The sequence below is a fragment of the Drosophila ananassae genome, chromosome 2R (genome assembly GCF_017639315.1).
Source record: "Drosophila ananassae strain 14024-0371.13 chromosome 2R, ASM1763931v2, whole genome shotgun sequence".
Taxonomy (NCBI): Eukaryota; Metazoa; Arthropoda; class Insecta; order Diptera; family Drosophilidae; genus Drosophila; species Drosophila ananassae.
Genome location: NC_057928.1, coordinates 7,644,117 through 7,667,878, shown reverse-complemented (window position 1 = coordinate 7,667,878; position 23,762 = coordinate 7,644,117). Strand labels below are relative to the sequence as shown.

Here is a 23,762-nt window from a genome sequence, read left to right as displayed (position 1 = left end):
TTCCCGTTTTTTCGATTATGTATACCTCGGCCATTTCCCAACCAATCTCAAAACGGGGTACCATTCTGAGATCAGGACATTAATATCCTTCAACCTCTACCAAAATATCCTTTGTATCCTTGAACAAAAATTGTCACATTATTCAATTTTAAATTAATTTTATTTTGTTTGATTTCAAGGATGAAATGTCCTTTGATGCAAAAACTTTTTATGCAGTTCGAAGGACATTGAAGTCCTGACTCCGAAAAGACATTTCTTTCCAAAATCGGTTATGCAATGCCCGAGATATAAGCAAAGGAGCTAATCATAAATTAGAAATTGGGCCAAAAACATTTTTCCCACAGTGTTAACTTGGCCAAAACCAATACTTTTTAGCCAGGCAGGTGGAGACTCTTTTTGCGCATTTTTTGAGTCAATCCAATCCAGGATTGGATGCGAAATGGCCGAGATATACACAAAAAACATTTTCAAAAATCGAAATCCACCTACTGGCCATTTCTGTTCGCCTAGTACTTCGGGCCTGGTAGCGCCCGAAAATTGCAAAATTTTCAGCCATTAATATCTGTGACGTCACGGAACTGGCTATGTGGATCATGTGTGGAACCTATGCGGACCCAAGACACGAACCCATTGAACCCAAGACCCAAACCTGTGGATCGATATTCAACACGTTAAATTTAAATTCAAATTCAAAAAATTAATTTCCCGCCCGCGCCTGTAGATTCAAATTTAATCGATTCAAAACACCATAACGTTTTTTGTTTGTTATTTTATTAAAAATTCAAATATAGCTAACTAATCTAATCTAAACTAATACATAAAAAAATCCTAAATGTAATGACTTATTTAACTCATCCTGTAATCCTCGGACTTGGGCCAAGGATCTCAACTACGCCACGCGGTACGCTGCTTCTTTGCAAGTCCTATACCTCCTGATCCTCCGTTCTGGTTGTTCTGGTCATCGTCGGGTACTCAGCCTCAAACTGCTGGAGAACAGCATCCATCATCACAAAGGATCCGTTTCCTTAAGGGTCTGCAATTGAACGCCGTCTTGTTTCTGTGGCAGGAAATAAGGCTGCAACTACAACCCGAGGACAGCCAAGGCAGACTGCTCCAATCCTGTAAAAAAAAACTTAATGCATATTTATATCCATGTGTTTTATTCTGAGGATATTTTAGCAAATATTAAATGACTATTTGTCGTTTAACGTATTACATTATAACGTATAACCTTTTCGATTGAAGATCATCATGAATTTGGCCAAAAATGTACAAATTTGTTTGTTTTTTTATTCATAAAAGGTAATTCGTTCTTGTATCGGTTGCGCAACAAATGCAAAAATCGCGAATAGGTTATCAAAACATGAAATTTTGGCTAAAAAAATAAAACCAAAAAGTGGTTCAAATTTTGTATCTTCCTTGATGGAAAAGTGTGCATAAGTCGGCCAATATTTGACAGATCCTGGAATGTTATACCTTCCCGAGCATAGAACTCCTAGTAGCATCATTTTCAATCAAAATCTGCCCAACTAAATTTTGACCCATTTTTCGATATTTTTGTAAGGGTCATGATCATGATTTTGGCCAAAAAATGGGACAAATTTTTTTGTTTGGTTGTCCCGATCATTTGATGCAGATCGACGGGGAAAAGTTCTCTGATTCATAGTTCGTATTTGGTTTTTTAATCGGTTATCAGATAGTTAAAATATTCCTTAACAAGAAAGGAAAGCTAACTTCGGGCGGAGCCCGGAGATGTCTCCTTCACTGCGTTGCACACATTTGACCAAAATTATAATACCCTCTGCAAGGGTATAAAAAGTGGGTCAAAAGCTTATATTTTGGCCAAAAAAAAAAAAATGTCGAAAACGTTCATACAATTTTTATACCCTTGCAGAGGGTATTATAATTTTGGTCAAAAGTGTGCAACGCAGTGAAGGAGACATCTCCGACCCTATAAAGTATATATATTCTTGATCAGGATCACCTCCTGAGTCGATATGAGCATGTCCGTCTGTCCGTCTGTCCGTCTGTCTGTCGGTTTTTACGCAAACTAGTCTCTCAGTTTTAGAGCTATCGAGTTGAAACTTTGCACACATCCTTCTTTTCCTTGCAGGTAGTATATAAGTCGGAACGGCCGGGATCGGTCACTATATCCTATAGCTGCCATATAACTGATTGATCGGAAATGCCATAACTTTGGTGTTTTTTAAGTTAGAGCGTTGGGACTTTCCACACATGCTATGTTTGACCAAAATATCTTATGTACAAAATTTCATAAGGATCGGCCGACTATATCCTATAGCTGTCATAGAACGATCGAAATCGGCATAGCTTTGGTGTTTTTTAAGTTAGAAAGATGGTATTTGGTACAGATTCTATTTTGGGAAAAACAATCTGATCTGCCAATTTTCATAAGGATCGGCCGACTATATACGATCCGCTATATATCTAATAAAATAAGATGCGTGGCGCCACCTAGCGGACTGCGACTGAACTGCAAGGGGATATCAACTTCGGCTCCGCCCGAAGTTAGCTTTCCTTTCTTGTTTTACTTTCTTGATGGAAAAGTGTGCTTAACTCGGCGAACACATGAATGTTAAACCTCCGCGAGCATAAAACTTCTGAATAAAGCTCTGATTTGTAAATGAAACTCATTTTTAAAATCGGTCTCGATAAGGCGAAAATATTGGCTAAAAAGTACCTGACATGATGCGTTATGGCCTATTCCATAACACTATTTCATTCAAACTTGTTTCTTAAATCAAAAACGACTGGGATTAAGCGATAAAAGTTGTTTTATTCATAGCTTCCGTTTCGAATATATCATCATGTTCATGTATATCAATATAAATTATTTAAGTTCTGTATGTATACATATCTGTGGGTGTATATATATATAATTTGTAAATATCAAATACATAATCATTAGACATATTGAAGTCATATCTGATAAGCGCAATACTAATTTCGAACCGAGTCAGCTCGGCGCGTTACACGAAGCCAATCTATCAATCAATCAATACATTTAAATACGTATGAGTGGAGCAACAATAGTCTGCGAGTTCTTGGGATGTGAAATTCGTAACATCTTGATATTGCTGATCAATGTTTAATATCAAAGTTTCGACAACATTTCGCCGTTTGGGGCTTACTTTCGTTTGCTATTTACATTAGAACCAATTACACATTACAAATTAGACATTACAAAGTAAATGGAATAGCCAAACGTGGTCTGGCATAAATAATTACAATCTGGCACACTGCGCGGGCCTAATACAAATACAAAATTTTAAAATTATATACAACGAGAACGAGCAAAAAAAAAACAAAAACCAACAATAAGAATGGTGAAAGGGATTGTTGAGCTAAACAAACATAACTAATTGGTCATCGACCAGGTAAACGCATAACTTAGAAGGTAAAACTTGAATATGTTACACAAATCTGTAGTATTAGTACACGGATTGAACCCGAAGAGCTCGGGCACAGCATGTAGAGATAGGCTTAGAAACTAACTAGGGCTAAACAACTGCACAAGTATCTGCACAAATCCAAATCAGCTTAAAATAGTAAATAACAAAATATACGACGCGGTTGGAAACAAAACACAAAACACTATTAAAGAACGGGTATAATAATAATAGACTCCCTCATAGCCATGACCAGAAAGACTTCAGTTAGGATATCGTGCACAGCTTCTTCAGCTCTCCCTCGGTCTCATCCACTTCAAGCGGGAGTCCAGTGGCATGTGGTAATACGCGGCCCTCGATATTGGGCAGATAGGGTTCATAGTCCAGGCCTTTGCGCTCGTAGAATAGCAGATAGGCAGCACTCGGATCTATCATTGGCTTCTGGGATATTTCGCGACAGGAACTGTCGTTGTAGCAGTACCAGGAACCACTTGCATTCGATGCGTAGGAAATGTAGTGGCCTCCGTTCAACATGCCAGAGTGGGACTTGAAAAAGAGTGGGAATAAAATAAAAATGTATCATGATATCTCAATTTTGGTTTCTCAACTTTGGAAATACTCACCACCACAGCATAGAGTCTGTACTTTGGGTCAAACTCATCCACCTCCTCCTTGAGCCTATGCTGGTGGTAGTCCTCAAACTCCCCATCTACTATGGGCGTCTTGGTGAGACTTGTGGAAATTAGGCGCTGCCTTCGGACAGTATTGATGCTTCTGTTCTGTCGCATAATGTTGGATGTGGTAACTGGAGATGCAGTAGCCGGCTTTGCCTCCTTTTCGTCGATATCCTGATTGCTGGCTGCATCCATCTCATCCAACTCGCTGACCACTTCGCTGCTGGCCATCGTAAACTCATTGTCTCTCTTTAGTTCCAATAGTTCTTTGTGACGCAGGATCGTCTCCTGGGGAACTGATGCCAAATACGGAGTAGGATCAAAGTCGTCGAAGGGAAAGTGTACCACCTTCTGGGACTTGACCCACTTGCCGTTGACGCAGTTAAATCTCTTCAGGTGAACAATCTAGAATGGAATTATTAATAGCTTTCAATTTGGGCCAATTACTTTATTGACATACTAATATCGGAGGCAACTTCCAGATTTGCAGCTTCTTGGTGGCGGGTTTCTTGCCCTTGCAGTGACTGCAGTGGTACCACTGCTCCAGCTTCTCTTCGGAGGTAAAGGCGCGCAGGCAATGGTTCAGGTCAACGGGCTCCACTTGCTCCCGTCGGCTTATGGCAATGGTTTCATGGTCCACCCACAGCTAAAATATAAATGGTTACTTTTCCATACGAAAGTAGTTTCGAAAAAGAGACTCTTACCCGCTCCAAGGTACTTTGGTAGCGCAAATGCAGGGCGGTCGGATCCCAATCAATGGCAATGGTAAAGTCTTCGAAATATTTCGTTGTCGGTGTATACGATAACGAGGCGGTGTACTCTGGCGTCCTTTTGACCTCCAAGTTTGGTAACGATGGGAATTTAGCATTCATTTTTGGTGTAGTTGTGTTGCCTGGAAAGTGAAAAGTAAGGATATTTTATAGATATAATTGTTTTCTTAAAAGACTCTCATTAAGAATACTTACTGGAAGCAGCATTAATCGGAGGCAGGGCTCCCTGGAGCACAAAGTCGTTGTTGCAACGAATCTCGCAGCCTCGACAGAAACTCGACCAGGGGCAGATGGCACAGGTGAGTCCATCCGCCTTAACGGCTCGCAGCGTGAAAGGAAAATCATAGCCCAGACTGTCATCACTGAAAATCAAAGATAATTATATAATTTAATAAAAAGAAAAGGATCTTAGTACTCACCAATCGGCAGCATGGTTCGCCTGATCCGTTGTCGCCGGCAAAGGACTAAGTAACCTGCTCACTTGCAGCCACACGGCACAATACAGATCCTTGTGCGTGCCACCCTCGCTGTTGGGGATCAGCAGAGGCACTCCAAACAGGCTGGGCCGTGTTTTGTGGTAGGATAGGAAGTAGCTGTCATGGCGGGTGATCTTCCGATGCACGGCTACTAGATACTTGCCGGCCTTGTGCGGCTGCGAGGAGCGACGGGAGTAGACGCCACTGCTGGTTTCCGGCTGCGAGGTGGTTATTTGCTGATCCGGCTCCTCTTCGTTACCCTCTTCCGCCTGCTCGTCCACATCCAGGCTGGCTCCCAGCGTGTGAGCTGTGCTCAGTCCACTGGATTCGTTGGGCGATGTTCGGCAGGAGCTGGCCGAGTCCTCACTGCCACTTCCGCTCACATGCGCTCCTCCCGCCAGCTCTGCCAGAGGGTTGGGCTCCGTCAACGAGCTCTCCATGGAGTTCTCGCCGGAGGGATTCGTGTAGGACATGGAGCTGGTGTTGCTTTCCGTGTGTAGCAGCTTGGCGGAGGAGACACGCTTCTGCTGAGCCGCCGCTCCGTGTATGAAATTGTTCTCGGGACTGGAGCTCAATGTGAGCGACTCCTGCACCAGGATTTCGTATTAGAAAGTAAATTCAGAGTCGGTGTGCGATTGGATGGGTTGTGTTTATGTCTCAATGGGTGTGTGTGCTAAAGCTTTGGGAACTCAATTAACCAAGGATCAATCTACTCGATAATGTACACAATACCTCTAAACGATAAACGCTCAACTTTAATGCTACTTACATAATGTATAAATTATTGCTTGTGATTAAAAATTAGCTTTGTTTTTTAATGGTTATTCTGTGAAATCGGTGGTAAGTGAAATCGTGGAAATTATAAATCATGAATTAAGTTTTCGAAAATCTTTTTAAATTGGAAGCAAGGCTTAGAAGTTTTAATCAAGGTTTTGGATAAAAAATATACACCATTACAATTAAATTTAAATAATTAATGGTTATCTAAACCACAAAATATAAATTTTAATTTGAAATATCTGTTTAACAGCTAATTTGAAACAATTTATCCTAATTTTAAATTCAAAACGAATTTTAAGAAAACGTACTACAAACAATACTATTTAGTTTTTAATATTTCAATCTCAAAATTTTTAAGAATATCTAATTCTAACAAAGCTCTGCAAAGAACAATTACTAAAAACTTAAAGCAAACTGTAAATCTATGTAAAGTTTTCATAAAACTTGCAATCCTCTAACCAACAACACGACATACTAAAGGATCAACAAAGATTCCAGAAAGGATAGCAAAAGGTGATTTGGTTTTTGATTTTTGATTTTTTTAAGCAAAAAATTTACAAAAGTTATATAGACAGAGAGAGTAAGGCCGGCAACAAAGGAAATGTGATTAGTACAGAAGGATATATAAATACGATACAAATAATTTAGATCGATTGGGTAAATCAGTGTGCGAATACGGAGAGTTGGGAGAATATACAGAGTATGCTAGTAGTTGAGTAGAGTTAAGAGGGAAGCCCACAAACCACGCAGCAGACGGCAACTGTTCATTTAACATATTCGGTATTTAATATATCTTTAGATTACACTCAAGACTCATAAGCAGACGGAGGCGGATTCTTGAACGGATTCTGATCATGGGATCTGATTCGCAATTGCGACGACCGAGACGGAGACGGAGATGAGGACACGATCTTTGTTCGCTGTGAGGAACGAGCTCTATCCTATGGCAAAGGAAGTTCTCAATTTAAGAATCGATCGACCCAATGACTGGGCATAAATCTATGATATTAAATACGTGTATGTTAATATAGTATAGAAGCCATACCTTGAAGCAGAATAGGCTGTGGGGCATGCACTCTCTCTTTCCAAAGCACCGGCTTACCTTTCCGGCCTCATCTGGCAGAAGTTCGTGCACCTGGTTGTCGCCGCTACCGTTTCCGCTGAAAATGTTGCCACTGTTGTTGTACCTAGTCACCTCTGACTCTGCCTCAGCCTCCGGCTCTATGTCTAGCCCTGATATATGGCCATTGCAAAGGACTCGAGACGAGGCACGGTGGCTGGAGGTTTGCAGAGTGCTCAAAGAGGAAAGGGAATCTTGGGCTGTAATTAGCGCTGCGGATTGGAATGGCTCATTATTTAAACTTTAATCAATGCAATCCATTAACTTACCTGAACTCCTTTGGATATCCTTGAGTCCCTGTTCTATATGCATGCTAAGCACCGAGTTGGAGCGCGTTCGCACATTGTTTTGTTCGGGCAGTTGGTAGATGTACAGATCCTTGGCACTCTGGGGCCGAAGCTTCTCCTCGTCGGCTAAAACTTGGCGTATTTGGGAGTTCCAAAGCTCGCAGATGAGCATCAGGCTGGGTTGGAGGTTACAAAGCGTGGCCAGTTTGTTCTTCAGATCTGCATACTTGCACTCAGAGTTGAGACGAAGGCCATACTTAATGGGTACACTGCCATCCAGGAGGATAACTAGGGGAATAAACAAATAAATAGTAAATGAAACGCAGAAATACTATATACTACTCACCCAAAACCTCTAGGTAGACATAGTTCTCCACGGGCAGAGGCAAACTGAGCAGACTGAAGGGGTCGAAGCGCACTGATTCGTGTCCGCAGCCCAGGCAACTGACCTTGGACTTCAGTTGTCCATAGAAGAGGTCTATAATGATCGATTGGTTGCGGGCGTGGTGCTGAGACCAAGCTTCGGCAGCGACGATCTTATCGGGCCGACCGTTGGAGTCCTTCAGCTCGCTGTATGGCTTCTCTGTGACACGGTTGAGGTCTTCATGGAGGGCGTCCAGCAGCCACTCGAGCAGCTCCTGGGAATCGTGCTGACCACCGCCTGCGAACTGGGGGGCATGCTTGTTGACGCAGAAGCGCAGCTTCAATGGAGCCACCGAGCGCGTCGTTGCGGTCCAGACTTCCTTAAGCAGCTCCGCATAGCGCATGGCCAACTGGCCTCTCGTTCCAAGCTTATTGGTGGCATTCAGCTCGAAGCGATGCATCTCGCGCTGAAAGTATTGGGCCAGTGGCTGGGTATTGAACAGAACCTGCAGGGCGGCGTTCATGAAACAGGTGTTGCCAAGATTGTGGAGTCCTGTAGCGCCAGGCGCATGCACGGACATAATGGAGCTGCGGGTGAGGCGACGGCGATCGCCCGGTGTTCCGGCTCCTTGACCACTCTGAGCGCTGGCCAAAGAGCCAAGCTCTTCCGGCCAGGTCAGGTCCTTGTTCCGGATCTCTAGCAGGAGCTGGTCATTGTCTCGTATTAACAGCTCCTTTAGGCACATGGCATCCTCCTCCAGCAATATGGCTCCAGTGTCCGGGTACGGCACGTGCCACAGCCGAATATCTTCCGATTTCAGACGCAGTTGTTCGCAGAGAAAATCTCCGACCTGACGAATGGTGGCCAGGCGGCTAAAAGCAGCTGTGTAGGCTAGGTACCGCTTGGGCGGCTGAAGGACACTGCTGGCGGCGATGGCCGCATATCCGCCACCCGAGGCAAGAACTCCATAGCCACCGCTCACCGTGGAGCCCCAACTGCCCAGCTGAGAACCTCCAGCAGCTCCGGTTTGTGAGGGCTGGGCCTGATGCAGCAGGATGCGCAGGTTGAGCGGGTATAGCTCCAGATCCACATCGGAGTTTGGAGGTTGTATGACCTGTAAATAAAGATTAATTACTAAAGTGGCAGCTTCACGCTATTACAACTATTTACCTGCCGGGGTAGTGGCAGATTATCGCCATACCACCGATTTAAAGCTTTCCAAAGCGATTTGGGAATCAACTCAAAGTCGTGATTCTGCGCTAGGGGTGTGTCCCGCTTAAGATGACCTCCTTCGCCCGTAAGAGTGCGCACATTTCTGTACGGATTCGCGGTGATCAGGTTGCTGTTGTCGATGGGTCCGGGCCGTGTTGGTCCACAGTGTCGGCCCGCAGAGATGCCACTGCTGGCTGAATTGGAGCCAGAGGCTGAGCCTGTGCCAGAACCCAGCGAGTAGCTATCATGCTGCTCAAGGCTATTAGTGTTAAAGCTTTCATCGCACACGAGTGCCTCATCCACGGCGGTTCGCTGGCTGGCGGTGCGCTTGCAATAGTCGCAGGTATGGGCCGTGTGCTGGGTATACTGCATCCATCCCAGCCACCAATCGTGGGCAATCAGATACCAGAACTGGCCGACGCGATACGGTCTTTGCTCCTCACGGCGCAGCCATCCCCGGACAATGTCGTTCTCCATGTGCTTGCACTGCGGCCACAAACCAAAGACTATGTGACAGAGCTCGAAGATCAGGTCAAGGAGGGGCTGCATCAGCCGCATATCGCACTGTACATTCCAGAGCATAAAGTCCTCGGCGGTAAGTGACACATTATCCCGAGTTAGTTTGCTGGGCGTGCCGTCTGGACTCCGGCGTTGTGCAAATTCCAGCAGATCACTGATTACATGCTGCATGGTGAGCTCCCGATAGTGTTCGGCATCACGGTTCTCCTTGGCCACCAGCAGCAAAACGTTTACCATTTGTAGTGTCTCCTCGTGGCACAAAACTCCGTCCCGATCCACATCAAAGATCTTGAAACAAACTAAAACAGGCAACGTTTAATAAAAATATTTCTAAGAATAGAATGGAGAAACTTACAGCGCGTCCTTTCCACTCCAGGTCCTCGGCAAGCCGCACTTACGCCGCAACACAGCTCCTTGAAATCGATGTGTCCATCACGGTTTTCATCGAATGCATTGAACAGTCCTGCCAGTGCATTTTTTGGTATTGGTGGGCTGATTAGGGGACCGAGGAACTGCAGATCGATTTGGCCATTTTGCGAGGTGTTTTTGAGGCGCCAAAACTCCTTCTCCAGATCACCAATGTCCTGTAATAAAGTGAGAGGTGTTAGCTCCTTATTGTTGCCTGTTCATCGACTAACTAAAGTAAGATCTTATGAAAACATAATACTATCTGGTTCTAAGTAGCATGTGACTGGAAAACAGTTGTATGATAGGCAGCCAGCTTTACCTTCTCCTCCAGATGAGTAACGCCAGCCAAGCTCTGATAAAACGTGGGGGTCTCCAGCTCCGAAGTGAGACTGACACAGTTGTCCGCCAGCAGCCATTTGGAAAGAACCGTGGCATTGCGATGCTTGACGATCCAGTCCTGGAACTGCTCGAAATTGACACGTTCGCTCTGGGCGAATAGGGAGACGCTCTCGAACGGAGCCAGGTTCACATTGCGCACGTAGTCCGTCTTGATGATGTAGGTGCCGGCATCATTACAGTAGAGGTTCCACAGAAATCTATAAAGAGATACCGATTAGATTTGTATTTATTTGCTTGGTTTCTATTAAAAACTCACTTTGTTTTCTCCTCCTGAGTGCCTCTGGTGATGAGGACTAAGCCGCAGAGCAGGTCCTTAAAGGAAATTCCACGCTGCGATCCACCGCAGGCTGCATACAGCATGTCCGTGATCTTCGGCGGCACTCCCTCGCACAGCACATCCTGCTGAAAAGCATTCCGGCTAAGGAACTGTCGTCCCACTCCCGCTGACTTCTTGAAGGCATCTTTCAGGCGCCGCAGCTCCGCGTCGCTGACTAGAAACATAAATTCAGAGGAGAAGTGGGTGAGTAATGGTCAGGCTGACGGGTTAATCCCAAGCACAAAAAGATTTATAAATAGCTGGTAAGTCTGTGGGATCCCCCGCATCATTTTCACACCAATCCTCAGTGAAACGTCACTTCGAAGTGAAGTTTAAGAAATATTAAATAAAAAGAATCATGATAACATTTATGACAACCATAAAAAACGAGTTCTGTAATTATTTATCTATCTGTTCAATTTTGAGATTAACTCTCCGAGTTACCTAATTGTCCCTTATCAGCGATTGAGTATTTTCCAAATGCTTGTGAATCATTCAATCGCCCCGGAATCACAAGTGCACATGCATATGTTTATAGCCACAAACACATCCATTCGGCGATAATTAAAAATCGTAGCACATTTCAGTTATAAAACTGGGCGCTGGGGAGAAAGGCAGAAGACTGCATTTCAAAAATAGTATTCTTTTGGAGATTAGAGATAAGAGATTACCAAAAACTGTCGAAAAAAGTGTTAAAGGTTTATCCTAAAATTTATTTAATATTTTTTATTCAAATAGCAAGGAATTAAAAAGACTCAATCTCTTTTTAAGAGTATCTTTAGATCAGAATGCTATCTTCAAATCTGGTATCTCTAATTTACATCAAAGGTATAATATCTTTTCTAACCACATTTATTACTTTTATGATTTATGAGTCTAAAAAGCTGTCACTAAACAAGCAATCAATAAAGCATTTAAATTTCAGTGATCAGGTTAAGTACTCCCGCGACTGATAAGCGCTAATTGGGCATAAGAATGCAGAGTAAATTGTGTCGCTAGCGACGTCACGGAAACGGAATTTTTGTGCTTAAATGCCAGTGCAGTGGCAGTGCTGGGCTAGCATGCAAGCACTCCGAGTATTTCCCCCATTCGCTGTTTCCTCGTCGGAGTTTATTGGAACCGGTCGTGGCGGCTAATAAGAGACTCACGCACCTGACCGCCGCCCCCCAGTCGAGGGAGTTGGGGGTGAGGCCTGGGCCTTATCAGCGACATTCGTTTTCTTTGCTCTCACTACTGCTTGGCCACAAATCAGCGGCCGCAGCCCCGGTCTCCGGATGATGATGATGAATGCCCGACCAAAATGAGGTTGGAATAAACGGCGCCAAAGCGATTTCAGCACAAAACGTCACCGGGAACAGGTGGGAACAGGTAGGGCTTCAATTGCTGAATTGGATAGTGGCGGTGGTTTTTATTTTGTATTTTTACCAAATGGCCAAAAGAATAATCTTAACTTTGCTAGATTACCAATTCATATGGAAAGTTCTTTCGATGAACCTTGAATACAGTAAACTGTCGGTAACTGAGAAACTAGAATTTATTGAAATAAAATATATCTATTAAATACTATTTGTTTATGGCTTAATCATTCTTTGTTTTAATAGAAAATCTCATTGGAAATGTTTTAAAAAGTGTATCTTTTTAGGATTGATTGGAAATAATCCAAATAATTATCATATTAATAATATATATAGAGTTACACCTGTAGATTGCCCAGTAAGTTCTCTATTAGTCCAAAAAAGATTGCACAGCTATCTGAAAAATGTACTTAAATGTGATTTTGATACTTTAATACATTTCACACCGTCCCAGGCACATACATAAATTAGAAGTGCAGTTGGGGGGATTCGGATGGGGGTAGCATGACATGCAGAACTCGAAGTTATCCGCAGTTGCGTTCACAATCGCCTTCGCATCCGCGCTTTTCATCAACCCTAAGCTTGCACTGCACTCGGCTGGCCATTAAACTGTTTAGTCGCTGCTTTGTTGTCTCCCAACCAGCCAGCCAGCCACCCATCTCCCACCCTACCACCCACTGTCCACATCCACCCTCTGCCTTCCTCCACCACCCCGTCGGATGAGCTTTTCTATTGTGACGTCACTGGCGGCGGAGACGCAAATACCTATGCACACAGTTGCACGCACACACTGACACACGGATGGGCCTTTAGAATCGGAAATTAAATGCAAAAAGACTGCCAAAATCCCGGAGGAAACAACGGCAGGGGTTTGGGAGTAGTTGGAACGAGTGGTGGCCACTGGTGTCAATTAGAATTTGTGGAAGCACAACAATGGAATCGATAAAGCGCAATCACACCTGTGTTGGTGTTCTGTGAGCATTGTTGTTGTTTTTATTGGTCAAGTTGCGTTGATTAGCAGTGACCCATTTCCACGGTCATTTTCACTTCCATCGACACTTGGTCTCCGTCCGGAGAGCTCACCTCGCTTAACGGCATCCTCGTAGCTGATGCAAGCGTGCTTGGACTCCTTGGTGCCCATGCTTTTGTGGGGGTACAAGTGCAAAATGCGTCGGATTCTTAGAATCCGATCCTGCTTCTGCTGCGTCTGCTACTCCTTCCCGTCGTCTGCTGCTGCTGATGCTGCTGCGTCCTCCTGCACTGACACTCTTCACATTTGTTTACGTTCGCTGTGCCGTCGCGGATAGGATCAAATTGGATGTTAAACGGATTAGGAGCAGCGGAAAGCGGGCCTGGAATAATAATATACAGTGTCGAACATGGACCTTGCCATTCTCACCGCTACGCCCGTACGCCCAGCTGATGTACGGCCAGAGTTGTCAAGCTCTTGGAGTTGTTAGCTCATGTAATTTCAAGTTTTTCAATCATCCAGAAGTATAATAAGCTGGATGTCACAAAAGTTAAATTAGGTTAGGTTATAATAAATAGCATTTTATGTTTCTTTGCATTCTTCATAAAGTTTTCTACGATTTAAAGATAATTGAACCCTGTTACCCCTTAACTGTGTTGATAAATCCAAAAAAAAATCGATAGGAAGTCGATAGACACACACCTTCAACCCTGGGCCAAATATATTCGTTAGCCAACACTAAAACCATATTTTTTTGTACGGGCGTAATTAGAAAGCAGCTAATAAACTTAATTTCCACGTCCTATCCACCACAACACTTAACACACTCGCCCGGTACCAAGCGCGGCCAATAAGTTTCCCACCGGAAAAGCCGCGCGCAATCCTCCCGACAAGCCCAGAAACTTATAAAACTACGTCGCCATTTAAACACGAAATCGAAAACACAAACACACACCCAAAAGTACCCCGAGAGCTGAGAAAAACGCCAAAGAGCGAGCGAACCGTAGTGTGGTGTGGTTACGTCTAGGAATAGTATATTATTAGCGTTATTAGTGGCCAATAAAGCGGAGCCGAGAACCCTTGATTTTCCACTGCACGCAGGAGACGACAACGACGACGTGTCCACCATTTCGTTACTTTATTATACGGAGTAGTGACGAACAACTGTGATCTCCATATCCCCCCTCCATTAAGCAGAACCATGGCCAAGACCTACGACTACCTGTTCAAGCTGCTGCTGATAGGCGACTCTGGTGTGGGCAAGACCTGCATCCTATTCCGCTTCTCCGAGGACGCCTTCAACACGACGTTTATATCCACGATAGGTGAGAAGCTAGGATGGCTAGGATGGCAGATGATACTATCAATCGGGATCAGTCATCATCTTCTGGTGGCTGGTCGAACTTCTGCTCGATTCCAGTCTGATTGAATTGATTCTGATGCCGCCGGGCTTTCTTGAACTTCGCTCAGTTGTGACTCATTGACACCGCTCCTCTTTTTAATAGTCCCTGTATTCGTCATAATTATTATTGTTGGTCAGGGTACGGGGATGCTATGATAGCAGACACCCTCTTAGTCTGACAAAGGTTTCCAAAAAACCAAAAAATATATATATGTATATGTTTGGCTGTATCTATTTTTAAACCCACATAATAATAATAACAACGGAAACAAATGGCTTTACGCCAAGATGTGGCAAGAGTCATTGTACTTTTTAAGCTCTTATCTCCTTGATACGATTTTCTTTGCCAGTCCGGCAAGAGCCCGGATTGGAAATCCGAGTTTCCGAGTCTCCCTCCCGACTCGTAGCTAATTGTTTATTTTTGTATTTGGCACGCGTTCACTTGCGCCAATTCCCCGTTTTGGGCTATTTACTTAACGACATTGTTTCAATCAATTGCGTGGTTTGTCGAATTCTGTGCGCTTCGCTCTTTGTCTCGGCGGCCGCCGCCTCTCTTCCGAGTGCTCTGCTACGTCACGAGTTCCGAGCAAACAGGTTCATTCGACTGCCAAATTATTCAAATTAATTACGTATGTTTGGCCTGGCCGACTCTCATCAGTTTTTTCCCCTCTTTTCTTTGGTCACAGGTATCGATTTTAAAATTAGAACAATTGAATTAGATAACAAAAAAATAAAGCTGCAAATATGGTAAGTAATTGCTCAGCTCTTTGGATTTCATATATTTTTAAAAAAATTGTACATTTTAGGGACACTGCCGGCCAGGAGCGTTTTCGCACAATCACCACGGCCTACTACAGAGGTGCCATGGGCATCATGCTGGTCTATGACATAACTCAGGAGAAGTCCTTCGAAAATATCAAGAACTGGATCAGGAACATTGAGGAGAACGCCTCCGCCGATGTCGAGAAAATGCTGCTGGGAAACAAGTGTGAACTGACCGATAAGCGACAGGTGAGAGAGCTTAGATGACCAATTGGCTTTATCAGTTTGAGGTTAATACATTCATAACCCTGCTGTGTTGATTATTAAGCCTAAAGGTTGAATCACTTGCTTCGATTAATTTATTTGAAGATTAAACACACCAGGACAATGAATTAAATGACTGTTAAACGACCACTTTAACACTTTAATTTTCATAATAGGTTTCAAAGGAGCGAGGCGAACAATTGGCTATCGAGTATGGCATCAAGTTTATGGAGACCTCCGCGAAAGCCAGCATCAACGTGGAAGAAGCCTTCCTCACCCTCGCCAGTGATATCAAAGCGAAAACGGAAAAGCGAATGGTGAGTGTGGGGGTGCAAACTTGAATGGGAAACAAAGAATCTTTTTCTACAATAATGTCTATATGTGTGTGTGTACTTTACAGGAGGCTAACAACCCACCCAAGGGCGGCCATCAGCTGAAACCCATGGACAGTCGGACGAAGGACAGTTGGCTGTCCAGATGCAGTCTGCTTTGACGTGGCAACGTGCGCTCGGCACTGATGCGGCATGGTGGAAACAACGATAGTGTATGTGGTAGTAGTTTTCTTAATTCCTGTTAGGTTCGGAAACCCTCCACACCGAGATCGAACACAGTGTGGACATCAAAGTCAACACGAACATCAACAGCCAGCTGCCCCCCCTCATAATGGAACAATAACACGTAAATGCATTATGAAAGAGTTATTAAATAAAAGTATATGACGGCAGTGCGTACGAAATATGAATAGGTATAAAATAATATATTGATATAAATATATACGTATATAACTCAAGTTTAAATGATCCAGCAAGAAAAGAAAAACAAAAGATAAAAGTGTGAAATGCAGCCAATCCAACCCGCCCGCGTCTTTCTCGAAGAGGTTTTTTAGTATTTACGGAGTTATGATTTTCTCTAGCAGCCATGGTTGTTGTCGATTTGTAAATTATTAATTGTAAAAGGAAAATATATATGTATATGTACGCATATGATTAGTTCCACCCATCCTTGTTTGCTCATTGCTCATTGCATATGTGTAATTTTTTGATCAATTTACGTTTAACGAGACCCTCCACCCTTTGCCATTTTGTTAGGAATAACGAGGATGTCCAGACGCACAATTACCCAACACATATGTACGCCTCGAATTCTGTGTCCCCCTCCCCCCAAGATCCATACAGCCGAAAATCTTATTAAAACTATATCATATATGTATGTGGTAGTTTCGCACTGCTGAGGGTGCTTATTATATTCTTAATCTTCACACACATTTCATTTTATAAGTTTGTACTGTATTTATTATGTTTTTTTGTCGCACACCTAACGACTATGTCCAATAATCATAATCGATCATTATCGAAGATTTGCGAACGAAACGAAATTGAAATTAAATTAAAAAGATATAAAAAAAAACACATACACAGCGCAGTAAAGTACATAGTGTGAAATTAAATGATAACTAATTGCATATTTGATATTAATTAATTACTTGTAATATTAATGATTAAACGTATACAATTTTATAAAAATAAATCATGTGCAAAACAAAGCTGGTTTTTAATAAAAGAGCATGAAGAAATTGGGTCTAAGATCATGTTTTAGGTGGAAAAATATTCATAGTTAAGATCTCTATATAGATATATATTTATTAAGTAGGGGAAACTGTTATATGCCTTTTTTCTTGATCCCCAAAAGTAGGCAATAATTACTTCGATCATGAATATCGTATTCTACGGACACTATTGATTTATTGGCCCATTAAAATAGCTTGAAATTTGTATATTAATTTGTATATTTTAAAAACTGTCCATGAAACGACTGGACGATCTTTAGCTTAAGATAAACAGAGGGTTGTCAAAAACTTAATTATAAATACAAGTAGATTGTACGATACGAGCACTTCGATAGCTGGAGAAGGGCCAGGAGTTTAAAACACACACATACACACACAGGGAAACAGGCTCGGATTGGGGGAAACGAAGTACACGAAAACATTGCGACACGAGGGACAGAAAGGGTAGCGGTGCGTGGCGGTAATCACATAGGAATATGATAAGCCCACAAGCTATAACTAGGAGGAATTGCACGTGGATGAATGACGGCGCCGGTGGCGGGTTACGCCTGCGGCAGGTTCTGGTAGTAGGTGGCCAGGATGCTCCAGGCCTCCGGCTCCATGAAACCGTCTGGCGGACTGGCGCCAGTCTTGGCCAGGGTGCGCATCTTGGTCCCCGAGATGAACTCGAACTCGTCCTTGCGCTTCGGCTCGAAGAAGGCCATCTTGCTGGCGCTTTTGTCGTAGGCAGCCACCCGGAACGGGAGGATCTGGTAGAAAATAATTCATTTATTATTATTCTATAATAATTAAGATTATAATATTCGAACTCACCTCCATGCTATCCAACCCTTGGGCCATTTTAAGCACCCTTGCTCCGTGCGTTGCATCGTAGAGGTTGCCGTCTGGATAGGCCTGCTTGTCGGGATGAGGCATACCGGCCGGATCACGGCCTACAATATAGAAGTTGGCGCCGGCGTTCATGCGCGCCTTAGCATGCCACTGTACCTCTGTGGGCCCGGCGTACATCATTGGCGAGGGAAAGATGGCCAAAACAGTGTCCTCCCGTCGCAGGACACCGGCATCGAGGACCGCTTGATGCTGTCGCATGCGCACATCGAGCGGAACGTCGTCGTCCTTGGTCCAGCCGCCCAAAGGATGAAGTAAGAGAACCGGCTGCTTGAAGCCCCGTTCAAGGAGTTGCCGCCGCGTGTCCTGCATGAGCAGAGCGTGTCCGTTATGAATGGGGTTGCGCAGCTGGAAGGCGAAGATGGCGTCGGCATTCAGTTCCTTGAACCTCTTTCGCAACTCATTGGGCGTCAGTCGGTACTGATCCAGGCCATCGTCCCAGCGGATGCGCTCGATGACGGCCAAGTCCCCACCGACCAAATACTCGCCGGACTCGTACACCTGTTTGCTGTACGGATGTTCCGGATTGCTAGTGCCAAACTGCCGGGCCAGGCGTTCCTCCTTGCGCTGGTAGTAGAACTCGGGGCGGCGAAGAATAGCCACTGCCTTGCCCTGGTACTTCAGGGTTAGTGAGGAGCTACCATCCAGCCGTTCCTTATCCGCAGCACTGGCACTGAGCACAATGGGCACCGAGTGGTTTTCCCGATAGGATCCGTCCATTCCACTCTGCAGCGTGTTGAAGTGCAGCGTCTGCAGGTACTCGTCCTCGCGCATAAATCCGCGCAGTGGATAGGCCCAACCCTCGGCCAGGACCTGCACCCACTGCAGCTCCACCGTGCTGATCTCCAGGGCCTGCAGCGACTCCGCCTCATGACGCAGTGCCTCCGTGGCAATGGCATCGCTGGGATACAGTTCCGGCAGTAGATCGACGTCGCGCAGCGAGCGCGGAATGATCCCTTCTTGCTCCAGTAGGGTAACTAGCTCCTGAGTGGACTCGCGCACCGTGTAGCCATGGGTATTGACCACCAGCTCCGGCTTCTGAGGACGCTCGTACTCCTGGGTGATGCCGGTGAAGCCTTTGATGACTCCTTCGCGCGCCTTTTTGTACAGACCCTTCACATCCCGCGTCTCGCACACATCCAGGGGGGTGTCCACGAAAATCTCGTAGAACTTGAGTCCCGCATCCTTGTGGATCTTGCGTGCCATCTCGCGGTCATCGGCGAACGGAGACACAAAGCTGCAGATGGCCACCACGCCGCTATCGGCGAATAGCTTAGCCACCTCGCCCACCCGCCGGATGTTCTCCTCGCGGTCGGCGGGCGTGAAGCCGAGGTTCTTGTTCAGTCCAGTCCGGATGTTGTCTCCATCGAGGCCGTAGGCGGGGATGCCCCTGGACACCAGGTAGGCTTCCAGTTCAAAGGCAATGGACGTCTTGCCAGCACCGCTAAGTCCTGCAGTGGAATAAAATAATAATTATCCGATCTCTTAGCTCTTAGGGTAGAGTGTCCTTACCAGTTAGCCAAACTGTGCATCCTCGGAATCCTCGGCACAGGCCGAGATTCTTGCCGCGCGTCTCCCTGGTGACATGGTGCTTCTGTTCGGTCACATTCGTCGCCACTTGAAGGCACTGCAAAAGAGCCAGAAGCGGAACATCAATAAATCGGGTTTAGCTTTCGAAATTATCATAAATTAATATTCATGCCGAGATGGGATGGCGAAGGTGCCTGAGGCCCATTGGCGGGTCGCTTTTTTGTCTTTCTGGCCACAAAGCCCGAGTAGAGGTTGAAGCCGGAGCCATGGCCGGAGCCAAAGGCAAAAGTCATCATCGAAATAGTTCGCTCTGACCCCGCGGCTATTGGTGCTGTAATTCTGCGTTCAGTTTGTTGACCTTCCGCCGAAGCTCGTGTTTGCAAAATCGAGTCGAGAATTATGCGATATTCCTACGTACATACATATATATGTATAACCCAGATGGTTCTCAATCTCTGAGTGCGGATTTTGCATGGTTGGGAAAAGGGGTTAAGGCTCTATGGAGTTCTCTATCAATAAAAAATCTATACTAAAGAAAAATATACAAATTTTTGAAGGAGGAGTATAGTAACGTAATCACTTCTGTGTACTACGTATGCTCGACTTTAAAGTGGGTCAGGGTTTCCTATTCCTTTCCACTTCCCCTTCAGATTTCATCCATTTCACGCCAATTGAACAACTTGATCATCATATTTAATTGTTTTGGATGACAAAGTTTCAGTTACGACTAGTTTATACCCAGAAGCCTTACCCTTCTCTTGATATGAGGATAAAATCCGATTGGGGGGTTCGGCATAGTTCTTTTGGAGATTACTGGATACTTGGGGGTACTATGATTTTTTCACTGTGTTTCTTGTATTATTTCTGATTCACATTGAACACTGATAACAGTGCAGATTCGATTCGGATTCAATGGCTATGAAATCGAAGTCGGATGCTGAATAACTTCCGTCATAGACACGCGGCGAGAGTCGAAAGCAGACTGAAAGTTTTCAATAATATTTACGGTATTATATGGCGTGCTCTGGCGTCCAGAGCTACGGAGAATGGTCTATAGATGGGAAGAGCGGGAAAGAGAGGCCGCTTTGAAGTCTTTCTCAGGCCCCTAGCTCATTTCCATTCTTCTACTCCATATGGAGAAAATGTTTGCACAGTCGGTATGGTCGGGTCGGGTCTGGTCTTTCTTCTGTTTGGTTCTGAGTCCCCTCTATGATTGCTTAATAATCTCTCGACCCTATGGGTCTTGGCTCAAAATTTGGCCAAAGTTCGGCTCTGAGTCTTAGAACCAACCTGAACCTGTTTCTAAAACTATTCAAAAAGTGTCTAAAGAAATTGCCAATTTATTGAAAGCCTAAGGCAACAAAACTTTAAATAGGAATGGGTTTAAAATACTTGACCTACACAGATCTAACAACATGATGTACAAATATTCTGCGGCTCTAATCTTATCTTCAATAGAGTATTAAGTAGTAAGGAATTAGAAGCTCACTTGAATGATTAATTTTTCAATTTTATTTTAACTGAGATCTCTTCCACTTTGTTAAATGGTTCGTATTCTTTTAAAATCCATGCTGATTTCAATGGAAATAAAACTTACCGCATCGCTTGATTTTCCATCATTTGGAAAGCAGCATTTCGGAGAAGCCTCAGCATAGAGGCTGTTATTGTTATTGTTATTGTTATGGTTGGGATAGTGGCCAAGCGAATTGGCACATCGGGTAAACATTTTTCCACAAACGCAAAGAAACAAAACTGTTGACAGGTGAAAAGAAAGCGGCAGACTGACAAAGTACTCTTTGATAATTAAACGAGCGAGAGTTTATGTATTTTCTTCCGAACAAGGTCCGAACCACACCACAGTTGAAACCGAAACTCAGCAACCGCCAAAAAAAAGCAACAAAACCCGTGAACTTTCTCGTCGAAGCTCAAAACTGCAACTGAAATTCCACAGGCTGCAGCAGAGACTATAATACAGTAGCGGCCACGTCGGCAGAGATCCACTATAGACGGTGCCAGGGGAGGCTGGTCCACATAAGAACTTGTTTATGACGCCATTTGGCCAATATACTTCTTCTAGTGAGAGTATAGTTTGCTCTCCTTGTTTTGTTTTGGTGTAAAGATAAACAATTTATAAAAAAAACAGCTAAGCACATAGCACTTATAACTGGATAATAAAGATATCTTTTTTTAATGAAAGAGTTAGTTAAAAATATCTCTAGGGGTTCTAGGCTCTAGGCCCTAAGATACTTAAGCTTTTAAAATATTATTAGTTAGATTGGCACTGCCATAAACATTTTTAAGACTTTGTTTATTAAAAGTTTTCAAGTTTTTGAATAAATTATTACTGAAAAATAATTTTAAAATATTTCTAGTTGCCAATGCCCTAAAAAATAATAATTAATTTACAATAGAAAGTTAGACAAAAATGGAATAAGCTTAATTTAAATAGTAATTACTTACAAACTACTGAAAAAGTGAATAAAACAACTTGAAGATACTGCGACAAGTTAACACCTCTGGTCATTCAACTTGACAACTGTGCCGGCCCGGCCTGTTGACCAAGTTTCAACTACTTGTGACCAGCCCCAAAAACATTGCCAAGTCGGGGGTTCATGTTCATCTTCGAGCACAAGTTGTTTACTTTTCGTAAAGCCGTCTCGTCTCGGAAGACTTTCTTTCTAATTTGAACCTGTTTTAGCCAAAGTAATAACACTCGGTGTGGTAACCAGTTGTTTGTAAGGAAATAGTGTTGCATGTTGCATAAGTTCCATTACATTTTAATGTCCCCTTACTTGCGATTGTCAATGACGGCGCCTTTCTCTGTGAGGGACTGTAAAATAACTTTAGCGTGATAAGCAATTTGAATTAAAATACTCTTTGGCTAAATATTGGTTATCGCCCATACATATATGTATATGCACATGCCATGTACATATGTGGTTTCTGTTAATGCCAGGCTATAACTTAAAATAAATGATTCAATGTGCTATTTAATCACATTTTCAAACACAGAAACATATGACGTCTGCAGTTAGTAGACTTAATCGAACTTTTTGCTGACTTGACATTTTAATAAAGAAAAGGCTTCATCGCTTAAACTCTATGATTATATAAAGCTTAATAGTTTAAGATTCTCTAAAACTGTAAAATCTAAATAAAAGTCTTCAAAGGCATATAAGTTTCAGACCAAGGCTACCCTATTAGAGTCTTTTTTAATTTTTTATTTGTATCTCATACTTTGTAAAGATGCTACTTATTAGAACCAAACCTAGGTACCAAACCAAAGTAGGTACTTTTCCTTCCTTATCAACTACGTGCATGTTTGATGCTATTTTGCAGTACATTTCAAGCAAAATTAGGTTATTCCTCCAAATAGATTAGATTAGGAATAGACAGCAGCGGTTTTTCGGGCTGTATTACGTGTCGGCCCTAACCATATGGGGGAGTTAGTCAGAAAGTACATAGAAAGCAAAGGTGAGGCCGAAGCAATGAATGGAAGATCTGGCCAGGTAGCGGCTGTGTAAACAAAGCTATTAATTCTTTTAACTTTTCTTTTATTCCACAGGCGACACCTGAGCAAGTGCTCCAAACTTTTTATAGACAATTGTTCAAACAAACCCACAACAGATACTCTGTGTAGCTTAGTAGGTTCCACGAATTTTTGGAGCCACGGCCACGTCTTCGAACTCACCGTCTTCTGACGCTTTTTGCTGCTCTCGGGCGCTTCACTCATTTCTGAACTGGAACTATTTGACCCACTAACACACGTCCTCTTGCCAAGAAACTGCAAGCGATACTGCGAAAAGTAGCACCTTTAGTGGGCTGAGCTCGATTTAGGTCGAATTTTGGCCGAATCGATGAATGAAGTTTGACACGGACGCGATTTGGGGGTAGTGAGTCGGTTTCTAGACAAACATCTGCCGCGGGTCAGGGGGACTATTGCACAAAATCACTTTCAACTTATTTACAAATGAATCAAACGGACAAACAAATTCACGAAAAATGTATAATTTCTAATTCACAAGCACACTAACACATACACACAACATAAATACACACGCCCACACATACCAGCGCAGCCATGGAAGACCAGCTGATTAGAGATGGGGCGAAAGGCGATAGTTCTACGATACAGAAAATGCAAGGGGTTAAATTTTTAAAAATAAAAATTATTTTATATTGAAAATTAATATATATTTTCACTTGTTGAATATTTAAATATATCTAAATATTTTAAACTTAAATTTTATTCAACCTGAAGCCCAAAACTTTTCACTTTTTGTTAGATT

General features: G+C 43.5%; 3 protein-coding genes across 6 annotated transcripts; 1 reads left to right on the top strand and 2 right to left on the bottom strand.

The window, feature by feature from the left end:
* Window positions 1-2,777: 2,777 nt before the first annotated feature.
* On the bottom strand, window positions 2,778-13,524 carry LOC6506240 (ubiquitin carboxyl-terminal hydrolase 32). Of its 2 annotated transcripts, none has more exons than XM_014909204.3 (14): window positions 13,174-13,524; window positions 10,676-10,910; window positions 10,340-10,616; window positions 9,968-10,196; window positions 9,052-9,911; window positions 7,864-8,995; window positions 7,500-7,805; window positions 7,156-7,442; window positions 5,274-5,917; window positions 5,050-5,216; window positions 4,789-4,976; window positions 4,545-4,730; window positions 4,034-4,489; window positions 2,778-3,956 (listed from the first exon to the last, which is right to left on the bottom strand). In XM_014909204.3, exons 1-14 carry the CDS (start codon window positions 13,229-13,231, stop codon window positions 3,678-3,680), a joined length of 5,304 nt encoding a protein of 1,767 aa, XP_014764690.1. In that variant the 5' UTR covers window positions 13,232-13,524; the 3' UTR covers window positions 2,778-3,677. The 2 variants fall into 2 exon arrangements, with proteins under 2 accessions (XP_014764690.1, XP_001958282.1); XM_001958246.4 differs by having other exon boundaries at window positions 7,213-7,442.
* A 233-nt stretch (window positions 13,525-13,757) lies between these two features.
* Window positions 13,758-17,031, top strand: LOC6493710 (ras-related protein Rab-8A). The gene is made up of 5 exons (XM_001958247.4): window positions 13,758-14,385; window positions 15,149-15,209; window positions 15,269-15,473; window positions 15,665-15,805; window positions 15,889-17,031. Exons 1-5 carry the CDS (start codon window positions 14,262-14,264, stop codon window positions 15,979-15,981), a joined length of 624 nt encoding a protein of 207 aa, XP_001958283.1. The 5' UTR covers window positions 13,758-14,261; the 3' UTR covers window positions 15,982-17,031.
* LOC6506239 (bifunctional 3'-phosphoadenosine 5'-phosphosulfate synthase) lies at window positions 16,410-23,751 on the bottom strand. Of its 3 annotated transcripts, none has more exons than XM_001958248.4 (4): window positions 23,165-23,751; window positions 19,456-19,570; window positions 17,869-19,394; window positions 16,410-17,804 (listed from the first exon to the last, which is right to left on the bottom strand). In XM_001958248.4, exons 1-4 carry the CDS (start codon window positions 23,204-23,206, stop codon window positions 17,598-17,600), a joined length of 1,890 nt encoding a protein of 629 aa, XP_001958284.1. In that variant the 5' UTR covers window positions 23,207-23,751; the 3' UTR covers window positions 16,410-17,597. The 3 variants fall into 3 exon arrangements, with proteins under 3 accessions (XP_001958284.1, XP_014764688.1, XP_014764689.1); XM_014909202.3 differs by lacking the exon at window positions 23,165-23,751 and adding an exon at window positions 21,071-21,428; XM_014909203.3 differs by lacking the exon at window positions 23,165-23,751 and adding an exon at window positions 20,225-20,503.
* Window positions 23,752-23,762: the final 11 nt, after the last annotated feature.

What these genes read in the sequence shown, in the direction of transcription:
- LOC6506240 (XM_014909204.3), bottom strand. Translation starts at nt 13,231, where the DNA reads ATGGGCACCAAGGAGTCCAAGCACGCTTGCATCAGCTACGAGGATGCC. An exon ending in ACTCAGGAGGAGAAAACAAA is followed by an intron (nt 10,617 to 10,675) that starts GTGAGTTTTTAA and finishes ATCTCTTTATAG; the next exon opens with ATTTCTGTGGAACCTCTACT. An exon ending in GCGAACCATGCTGCCGATTG is followed by an intron (nt 5,217 to 5,273) that starts GTGAGTACTAAG and finishes TTTGATTTTCAG; the next exon opens with TGATGACAGTCTGGGCTATG.
- LOC6493710 (XM_001958247.4), top strand. Translation starts at nt 14,262, where the DNA reads ATGGCCAAGACCTACGACTACCTGTTCAAGCTGCTGCTGATAGGCGAC. An exon ending in GACGTTTATATCCACGATAG is followed by an intron (nt 14,386 to 15,148) that starts GTGAGAAGCTAG and finishes CTTTGGTCACAG; the next exon opens with GTATCGATTTTAAAATTAGA. An exon ending in AAAATAAAGCTGCAAATATG is followed by an intron (nt 15,210 to 15,268) that starts GTAAGTAATTGC and finishes TGTACATTTTAG; the next exon opens with GGACACTGCCGGCCAGGAGC.
- LOC6506239 (XM_014909202.3), bottom strand. Translation starts at nt 21,199, where the DNA reads ATGTTTACCCGATGTGCCAATTCGCTTGGCCACTATCCCAACCATAAC. An exon ending in ATGCACAGTTTGGCTAACTG is followed by an intron (nt 19,395 to 19,455) that starts GTAAGGACACTC and finishes ATTCCACTGCAG; the next exon opens with GACTTAGCGGTGCTGGCAAG. An exon ending in AAGGGTTGGATAGCATGGAG is followed by an intron (nt 17,805 to 17,868) that starts GTGAGTTCGAAT and finishes ATTTTCTACCAG; the next exon opens with ATCCTCCCGTTCCGGGTGGC.